Here is a 10,297-nt window from a genome sequence, read left to right on the forward strand (position 1 = left end):
TTCATCTGGGACAGTCTGGCAGTAAACCACCCATTCATCTGGGATTGTCTGACAGTAAACCACCCATTCATCTGGGACAGTCTGACAGTAAACCACCCATTTATTGTCTGACAATAAACCACCCACTCACTTATCTGGGACAGTCTGACAGTATTCAACCACCCATTCATCTGGGACAGTCTGACAGTACTCAACCACCCATTCATCTGGAACAGTCTGACAGTACTCAACCACCCATTCATCTGGGACAGTCTGACAGTAAACCACCCATTCATCTGGGACAGTCTGACAGTAAAACATCCATTTATCTGGGACAGTCTGACAGTACTCAACCACCCATTCATCTGGGACAGTCTGACATTACTCAACCACCCATTCATCTGGGACAGTCTGACAGAACTCAACCACCCATTCATCTGGGACAGTCTGACAGTACTCAACCAGCCATTCATCTGGGACAGTCTGACAGTACTCAACCACCCATTCATCTGGGACAGTCTGACAGTAAACCACCCATTCATCTGGGATTTTCTGACAGTACTCTACCACCCACTCACTTATCTGGGACAGTCTGACAGTACTCAACCATCAATTCCATAAGTTACTCTCTCACATGTTGTACTCTTTCATTGACTCGACTCTTTACCCTCTACTCTGCTTCTCTCTCACCTTTTCATAAAAAAAGCTCACTCAATCACTCAATAAATGACTCACTCAATCACTCAATAAATTACTCAATCAATCAATAAATTACTCAATCAATCAATAAATTACTCAATCAATCACTAAATTTCTCAGTCAATCAATAAATTACTCAATCAATAAATTACTAAATCAATCACTAAATGACTCAATCAATCACTAAATTACTCACTCAATCAATAAATTACTCAATCAATAAATTAATCAATCAATAAATTACTCAATCAATCACTCAATATATCACTCAATCACTCAATCAATCAAACTCATGTACTCATTTGTTCTACTCATTCTCTCATTATATCATCCCTAATGAGCTGGTATCACAAGTATTCTGTTCCCCCTTACTACCTTGTAAATCCTGCTGTAGTGTAGCTGGTGTTAGTGTTTCCTGTGCCCCTGTGTTTTTTAGATCCTAAAGGAGCTTTTGTATGAGATGGTGTTACATTGTTTCCTGTCCCCCTGTGTGTTTAGATCCTACAGGAGCTAGAATATGGCCCCTCTGTGGACTGGTGGGCTCTGGGGGTGCTTATGTACGAGATGATGGCGGGCCAGCCCCCCTTTGAGGCTGACAATGAGGATGACCTGTTTGAGTCCATTCTCCACGATGATGTCCTCTACCCAGTGTGGCTAAGCAAGGAGGCAGTCTCCATCCTGAAAGCGGTCAGTAACCTACAGTTGATCTCCCTGTCCTAGTCTGCCTGTATCTCTAACCATCCCTCTTTGCTCTCCTTTTTATCCCTCTTTCTTCATATCTTTCCCACTTGTTATTCCACTTGTTCTTTATCAGCCCCCCTTTCCTCCCCACACCTTACCTTATTGTCATCTCCTCCTCCTCTTCCTCCTCCTGCTGTCTCTCTCTCTCTGCCTGTGTCTGGTGAGGTAGTAAAGTGGTGTTCAGTGATTAGCAGAGTGAGGAGCAAGGATGAGCAGGGCTGGGTGGAATTAGTTCAGAGAGCCAGAGTGGCTGTGCAGTGCTGTGTGGGCTGGGGAGAGAGGCCTGGGAGACGTTGCACTTCATGTGGGAAAAGAACAGCGTGTTTGTGTTCTCTGGTGGTTTCGGGGCTTGTGTAATCGCACAATCGGGGAGGCAGGGGTGAGCCGCCCCAGCATTCAGAGGGTCCTCCTCTTCCAAGAACGCGGCCGGCTTTCTGTGTGCGTGGGGGAGTGTGTAATATTTGTTAGTGTCCTGTGCTTGTGTGTGGATGTGAATTACGTGCTTTTTCGTTTGTGTCCTGTTTGGTGGTGTGTATGGACATTGTGTAATTCTATATTTGTGTTTTAGTGTTGCAGAATATTCCTGTGAGTGTGTTAGTTTGTGTGTGTGTCCCAAGTTCCTGTGTGATCTTTTTTCCATCACAAGTCATGCGTTTACTTTGGCCGTCCCCTGCCTGTTTGCAAAGCCTTGTGGGAAAGCAGGCGTGCTTGCCTTGGACCGGCACGTGTTACTCTGTGATCAGTCTCACTGGTACTTTGGTCACATTACCCGGCCCAGAGGTCCTAAAGGTCATATCTGACCACTAGATTCTTCAAATGACCACTGGTCTCTTAACGATGACCACAGAGCAGATCACTAAGACCACTCAGCACCACTTGACCGTCTGAACCCCTCACTCTTGCTCTTTCACCTCTATTTCTCTCTTCCTAACATTCACATCCTTGCCCCATGTTCCTAAGGCGGCCAAGAGGATTAAGTAAAGTACCTTTATTTCCCTTCCCCCTTTATCCATCTGCCTGTTTCCCTGTCCTGTAGTTCATGACGAAGAGTCCAAACAAGCGTCTGGGCTGTGTGATCACCCAGGGTTTGGAGGAGGCCATCAAGGTTCATCCCTTCTTCAAGGAGATCGACTGGGTTCTGCTGGAGCAGAAGAGGGTCAAACCACCCTTCAAACCTCGCATTGTGAGTTAGCACTTATAGCTCAGACCATGTAGGGTGAAGTTGCCTGTAAACGCTGATCTTGGGTCAGTTTAGCATTTTAAGGTTAGGATTGGAGGAGGGGAAGCTGATTCTAGATCTGCACCTAGGGTAAACTTCACCATGGAGTGTGTCTGAACTATTAGGGAACATACCGTACTGTATGTTTTAGGGCCCTTACTGTTCCTCCCTCACCATTATTAACCTCTAACCTTCAACATGGAAATAAGTCATAGACTTGTATGTATTTATCCTCTATTATGCTTATTCAACTGTATACTTAAGCAATAACGCACAAGGGGGTGTGGTATATGGCCAATATACCACAGCTAAGGGCTGTTTTTTATGCACGAAGCAAAGCAGAGTGCCTGCATGCAGCCCTTAGCCATGGTATATTGGCCATATACCACAAACGCCTTTGGTGCCTTATTGCTATTATAAACTGGTTACCAACGTAATTAGAGCAGTAAAATACATGTTTTGTCATGCCCGTTGTATGATTGCTATTGATGTCTTATTTTTGTTTACAATCCTATACATTTTGCTTTCAATTGTTTGGTTTTTGATTTCAACATCCATTATTTCACCCGTCCTCAAAAAAACATACTTTTTCATGTTCACAATTCATTTTATTTTGAATTCAATACATGGCGTGAAATTGACCCCATATAGGATCTTAATTTGATCACCTTGTTGCAGCAGAACTTTCCTGCAATGCAGGACATTTTTTACTTGTAGTGTATTTGAGGTTTAAAAGGCTTCTGTAGTTAGTAATTTCCACTTTGAAATTTCAGACTTGAATTACGCTTAAGATGGGGGTTTTTGATCGCTACAAAAATTTCTATTAATTGTAATCCACACAATAATTCTGTTAAGGCTGTGTAAGGGAGGCGAATTCAGGTGCAGGAGAGCAGAGTAGAGTAAACAGGCACACTTTTATTCCCGTTTATTTCGGGTCGAGAGCCAGACCCGGTTCACCGGGGTGTCACTGCGGTGACGGTCCGCGCTGGTCTTCGAGGAAACGCGGCTCGCTGGAGGTGAACATGGGCGGCCTCCCATGTCTCCTCCGCCCGCCTGAACCAGTCGTCCACTGCAGGAGCCTCGGTCTGACCCTGATGCCACGGCGCCAGAACCGAATGGTACCCCAATACGCATTGAAAGGGTGAGAGGTTAGTGGAGGAGTGGCGAAGTGAGTTCTGTGCCATCTCGGCCCAGGGCACGAAAGCTGCCCGCTCCCCCGGGCGGTCCTGGCAATAGGACCGCAGAAACCTGCCCACCTCCTGGTTGACTCTCTCTACCTGCCCGTTACTCTCGTGGTGAAAACCCGAGGCAAGGCTGATCGAGACCCCCAGACGTTCCATGAACGCCTTCCAAACTCTCAACGTGAACTGGGGACCCCGATCAGACACTATATCCTCAGGCACCCCGTAGTGCCGGAAGACGTGATTAAACAGGGCTTCCGCAGTCTGTAGGGCCATAGGAAGACCGTGCAGAGGGAGGAGACGACAGGACTTAGAGAAATTATCCACAACGACCAGGATCGTAGTGTTTCCCTGTGAAAGAGGTAGATCGGTAAAAAAAATCCACAGACAAGTGTGACCACGGTCGTTGTGGAACGGGTAAGGGGTGTAGCTTACCTCTGGCGCGTGTAGCTGAGTATATCAGGATGTCATCGATGTACACCATTACACCTTGCCCGTGCACGTCCCTGAAAATCCCATCTACAAAGGATTGGAAAACTGATGGAGCATTCATCAACCCATAAGGCATGACTAAGTACTCATAATGCCCTCAGGTGGTACTAAACACTGTCTTCCACTCGTCTCCCTCCCGGATACGCACCAGGTTATACGCCCTCCTGAGATCCAGTTTTTGTGAAGAAGTTCACCCCGTGCATTGACTCAATCGCCGTGGCGATAAGAGGTAGCGGGTAACTGTACCTCACCGTGATTTGATTGAGACCTCGATAATCAATGCACGGGTGTAAACCTCCATCCTTCTTCTTCACAAAAAAGAAACTCGAGGAGGCGGGTGAAGTGGAGGACCGAATGTACCCCTGACGCAGGGATTCTGAGAAATAAGTCCCCATAGCCACCGTCTCCGCTTGCGACAGGGGATACACGTGACTCCTGGGAAGCGCAGCGTCTGCCAGGAGATTTATCGCACAATCCCCCCGTCGATGTGGTAATAATTGAGTCGCCTTCTATTTACAGAAGGTGAGAGCCAAATTAGCATATTCTGGGAGGATGCACATGGCGGAGACCTGGTCTGGACTTTCCACAATGGGAGCACCAACAGAAACCCCTACACACCTCCTCAAGCACTCTCGCGACCACCCCGTGAGAGTCCTCTGTTGCCAGGAAATAATGGGGTTATGATGAGCTAACCCTCTGGACGTCCGCGGTTGACCAGCAGGTTATCCAACCGAATGGACAAATCCACCAGTTGGTCGAAGGAGATGGTGGCATCCCTGCTGGCCAGCTCATGTCGGGCGCCCTCTCGCAGGCCAAGGTCCGGCCAAGGTCCGGAATTCCAAGGCGAATTCCTGGGCGCTCCTCGTGCCCTGCCTCAAATGGAAGAGCCGTTCTCCCGCTGCTCTCCCTTCAGGCGGATGGTCGAAGACGGCCCGGAAGCAACGGGTGAACTTCTCGAAGTGGTCCAACGTCGCGTCATCTTCTCCCCACACGGCGTTTGCCCACTCCAGAGCTCTCCCTGAGAGGCATGAGACGAGGGCAGACACTCTCTCCCTTCCCGAGGGAGCTGGGTGCACAGTGGCCAGGCAAAGGTCCAGTTGTAATAGGAATCCCTGGCACTGTGTGGCTGTTCCATCTTACTCCCTGGGAAGGGAGAGACGTATCCCACTGGGACTGGCTCCGGATGGGACGGGTAGAGGCAACCCCGGCTGCGCTGGTCGAGGCACTGGAGAGACTTCCTGTCTCTCCCAGCGGTCCATGGTCTGGACAACGTGATCCATCATGGCACAAAGATGTTGTAACATAGCCGAATGTTCCTGGACGCGCTCCTCGACTCCTCTAACCGGGGTACCTGCTCCTGCTGACTCCATAGTAGGTGTGTAATTCTGTTAAGGCTGTGTAAGGGAGGCGAAGTCAGGTGCAGGAGAGGAGAATAGAGTAAACAGGTGCACCTTTATTCAGGTCAAAAAATAGGCACAACATGACATCTAAGTGCCCAAAAAACACGGAACATGAATACAAAAGTATAGCGCGTGAACATACACCATTAACAATAAACAATTACACACAAAGACATGGAGGGGAACAGAGGACTAAATACATGCAGTGTGATTATGGAATGAAAACCATGTGTATGAAACAAGACTAAACAAATGGATATATGAGAAATGGAGCGGCGATGGCTAGAAAGCTGGTGACGTTGATCGCCGAACGCCGCCCGAACAAGGAGAGGAGCCGACTTCGGCGGAAGTCGTGACAAATTCAAATTTCCTGTGGCTGCAGGAATATTTTCCTGCTGTAGAAAACTGACTTAAGTTACGATCCTACATCTGTATCCAAGCATCAGTATTCCTGTGTGTGTATAGTGTAAAGATAGAGAGCTGCGGAATGGGCTGGGTATGAGTTGGTATGAAATGCCTGAAGGGGTGTGAGGGGAAGGGTCCGTCCTGTTCCTATGTACACAGAGAGGGGGCGACGAGCACCTCAACAATCACACAACGTAAATGAGAGAACTGGGGGCATGAAAGAAAGGTTCTGTGATTACTCCATCCATGTCTATTATGTCAATCAGCCTTGCTTTATAATGACTTTATCAAGGAAACACAAACAACAATCAATCCACGTGTGACACTAATTCACTAGTAATAACACTATGACTGTCTTTAGAAATGTTTTCAGAGATCTAATTTGGAAGTCATCATCCTGTTTTTCCTTACTATCCCTCCTGCTTCCCTTCCTTTCTGCTCCTGTACAGAAAACCAAAAGGGACGTGAACAACTTTGACCAGGACTTCACTCGCGAGGAGCCTGTCCTCACCCCTGTAGAAGACGCCATTATTAAGCAGATTAACCAAGATGAGTTCAAGGGTTTCTCCTACTTTGGAGGGGAGGAGACTCTGTCCTAAGGCCTGCACACACACACACACACACATACAGATGCTGTCTGCCTCATCTTTGTGTTTATGCACGCACACCAACACACACGCATGCATGTATAGACACACATACATGTATATGCAGAAACACTGACATACACACTCGCATTCACGAACACACACACACACATACATATATTCTCACATACAGACATCCAGAAATATACTGTACAATACACACAGAGTAAATTATTACATTCACGCACTCATACAACACTCCGGCCATTAGGGCCTCTGATTAGTAACAACTCCAAAACATAAACCTGATCATCTACAGCGCTGTACCAGTATATTTTTCTGTCTGTCCATCAGTGCATGTTTTTTATGTTAAAAATCGATGTAATTTGAGAGTAGGTCATATAGGAAGCCCATCTGCTTTATTATCAAGTTCCTATTGGCTGGTCCAGATCACTCCTGATCCAATCAGAGCGGTAAAAAAAAAAACTCATTGTGGTGGTGGGTGGCCAATGGATTGGCCTCCTGAGACTGAATATAGCCTGGCCCTTGGCCCGGGCTGATAACAGTGATGAAAGCTCCTCACAGTCCTGCCCCAGATTATGTCACAAGGCCCTTTCCAGTGGACTATGAAATGAACAGGGAATGTTTGTGTGACGGTGTCAACTTTATGTGTATATAAGGATTAAAAGGTCAGGGGTTATGTGTGCTTTGGGTAGGGGTCTTGTTCGACAAGGTCTTCGTACGATAGGTCATACTTTCAACTGTTTCGACAAATATCCTAGTTCCTCAGTGAGTATATGACACTGAAACAATGATATTATTATATTAATCTGTAATTTCTCAAGCTGTCCTTTAAGTCTCTCGATGTACTAGAATCTCCTCTGTCGTGTTTGAATGCGAAAAACCAAATCCTTAGAACCAATGATTGTATTTAAAAAAGCTATATAAAAAAGCGATTGGTTCACAGTATCAATAAAAAAGAGAAGCCTGTAACTATTGATACTGTTTCAAAGTTTCCTCACGATCAAAACAACGGCAGAATTAGAATGAGTCCATGTATAGTACATCAAATGCCTTTTGTGTGTAACTGCGAACCAGTTACGTATTGTAGATATGCCCACAGTGTTATGGTAGTCTAGATTCATATATTCCAAATGAATGCCATGGGTTTCAATGTGGAAGAATGTGCTTGTATGCATGAGTGATCGTGGGGATACAACTGAATGTATCGCATCTGTTTGCGTGCACGTGTGTGTGTGTGTCTGTTAGTATACTGCGAGATAGTAGTTTGTGCGAGTTTGTTTTTGAGTGTGCGATATAGGCAGTGGGTTCATGAGAATGGCCCTTTTGAAGCTTTTTACATTTCATTGGGTCGGTTTTATTTCATTGTGTGTTTTATTTCATTATGTTTGATTTGTCGTGATTTTACTGGATTGTCTTGTTGCTCAGAGTTTGAAATCCTGGATTTCCCTGCTATGCAACAAGACTCACAATCATGTGGGTGAAGGCATCACCAGATAGCCGTGTCTTTCCCTCTGTACAGACCACCTTGTATATAGAAGCCTGTGGACTTCTTGGAGAAATAGAGGTATCATCCTTTGCATGGTCATGCATATGATATTATTGTGTATTATTAGAATATGAAAACGTTACAATGTCCATGTGCAATATTCTGTGTATGTTTCTGTCTGTTTTTGCTTTCCTTTTCTTTCTTGCCGGGTGTCTTCACTGTTCTTCCCTCCGCTGACTCTTTGCTGTTGTTCTGTTTGGTTTTTACATATATATGCATGGCTGTTTTCATTTGCCTGTCCTCAACTCAGCTGAGAGCCATGTCTATGTGCTTCCTTCAGAATGCTCCATCAAACCACCCCACCACCCCTTTCCCTGCCCTCTCTCCTTAACTCTCTTTGAAAAGGTCAACATTTCCTATAGCATATCTCTTTAAAACATCAATGTAACCAAAGGTAGCAAAGCTATTGGATTAATTCATTTTATGGAAACCATTGACCTTCTTAATGCACTCATGCCTAATAACTCTCTGACCAGTATATGGTTTATTGCAGGCCTACACCAAATCAAGGTAAAGTCCAATCTACTCTCAAATTCTATCAATAACCATGTTGCTTTGTTTCAATACTGCAAGTAGTACATTCCATTTTGGAGTAGAAACTTTAAAGTAACGTTTGAAATTTGGAGTGATAGTAGTAGGACTATTTGCAATTGAAGAGGCAGGGGTGGCACTGTGGTAGTGAAAGTAGCAGTACTGTAGAAGGAGCCGTAGCATTTGTTATTGTAGTAGTAGTTTTAGTAGTGTAGATGTAGTATTATTAGTAGCATGTATAATAGTGCTAGCTCTACTAGCAGTAGCAGTTATGGTATGGGGAGCAGGAGTAACTGTAGCAACAGTGGTAGTAACAGTAGTAACAGTAGTAATAGTGGACAGTATCATGGCGTCAACTGTCAACGCAATACTGATCAAGCAGTATTTAAAAGGCTTTAAACATGCCTCTCATACTAGATCCTGAAAATGCTTAACGCCCCCCCAGCACACACACCACTGCATGTAGGCCTTTCATACACCTAAAGCGCCCATGCATTTGACACGTAGGAACCTGTGTCAATGGATCACATGATCCCCCTCTGTTACCCAGTTAGTGCATAGCAACATGAGAACCGTGTTAAAGGATCTGAAGGTGAAGAGGACATTTGACAGACGTCACCATTCAGGCTGGCACAATGCTGTTTCCTTATGCCAGTTTTTTAGGATGTAACTGTTACAGTACTTGTCTCCCCTCGTATAGCTCATATCTACCCTCTTCTCTCTGTCTGTATCGTGTCCTTTAATTTAATTTACCTGTCTCTTTGGTTTACAGTCTCTCTGTTTTGTCTGTGCTTCTCGATGTTAGGCCTCTTATGTTTGTGTTTTGTAAGATGACGGATCCCTGTCCTAGGGTGGCCCTGCAGGTCCAAAATCCTCCATGCCAAATGCTAACTCCAATTGTCCATCCTCCTTCTTTTATTTTGACTTTTTAAACTGTCTGTAATAGGAAGAAGAAAAGAACAGCACATAGGAAACCCATTTGGTCTGTTGTAAAGTCATTGAACCAGTAACGCTCAATAAGTATAATATACTGTACATGGCTGGAGAAGTACCTCTTAAATTGTGTGTAAAAATATGTCTGGCTGAGTATTATGTATTTTTTTACATACAGTAGAATAAAACATACAGACATATGAATTATATTACTGTATGTACCTCTATATTTAGGATTGGTTTCCCGGACCCAAATTAAGACTACTTCTGGACTAAAAAGCATGTTCAATAAAGAATATCTATTGAAATTGCTTTTTAAACCAGGACAAGGCTTATTTCTGGGTCTGGGTAACCGGATTTAATTTTCGGTTTCTGTATTGTGAAGCTTTATATGTACAATTTGTCACCTGACTGATGTTTTATTTTGAATTCCTTTGCCATTTATTAGTGTTATGTCATTGTAAGCATTTTGCTGTGTGCCAAATGTACTGTATTCTAAAGGATGTGAATGTGTATTGTTTGTTTTTGGAACCTATTAAATATGATGATGTCAAAACAAA

The 10,297-nt window shown here is 44.7% G+C and overlaps 1 protein-coding gene across 1 annotated transcript in view; it reads left to right on the forward strand.

Annotated features, from left to right (window-relative positions):
* Window positions 1-10,297, forward strand: part of LOC112224582 (protein kinase C epsilon type) — a 163,115-nt gene extending 152,818 nt beyond the window's left edge. The window contains exons 13-15 of the mRNA XM_042306204.1: window positions 1,177-1,365; window positions 2,456-2,602; window positions 6,566-10,297. Coding sequence (XP_042162138.1) covers window positions 1,177-1,365; window positions 2,456-2,602; window positions 6,566-6,715 — 486 coding nt within the window. The 3' untranslated portion in view covers window positions 6,716-10,297. The remainder of the gene's footprint in view (window positions 1-1,176; window positions 1,366-2,455; window positions 2,603-6,565) is intronic.

The sequence above is a fragment of the Oncorhynchus tshawytscha genome, linkage group LG25, assembly GCF_018296145.1.
Source record: "Oncorhynchus tshawytscha isolate Ot180627B linkage group LG25, Otsh_v2.0, whole genome shotgun sequence".
NCBI classification, from domain to species: domain Eukaryota; kingdom Metazoa; phylum Chordata; class Actinopteri; order Salmoniformes; family Salmonidae; genus Oncorhynchus; species Oncorhynchus tshawytscha.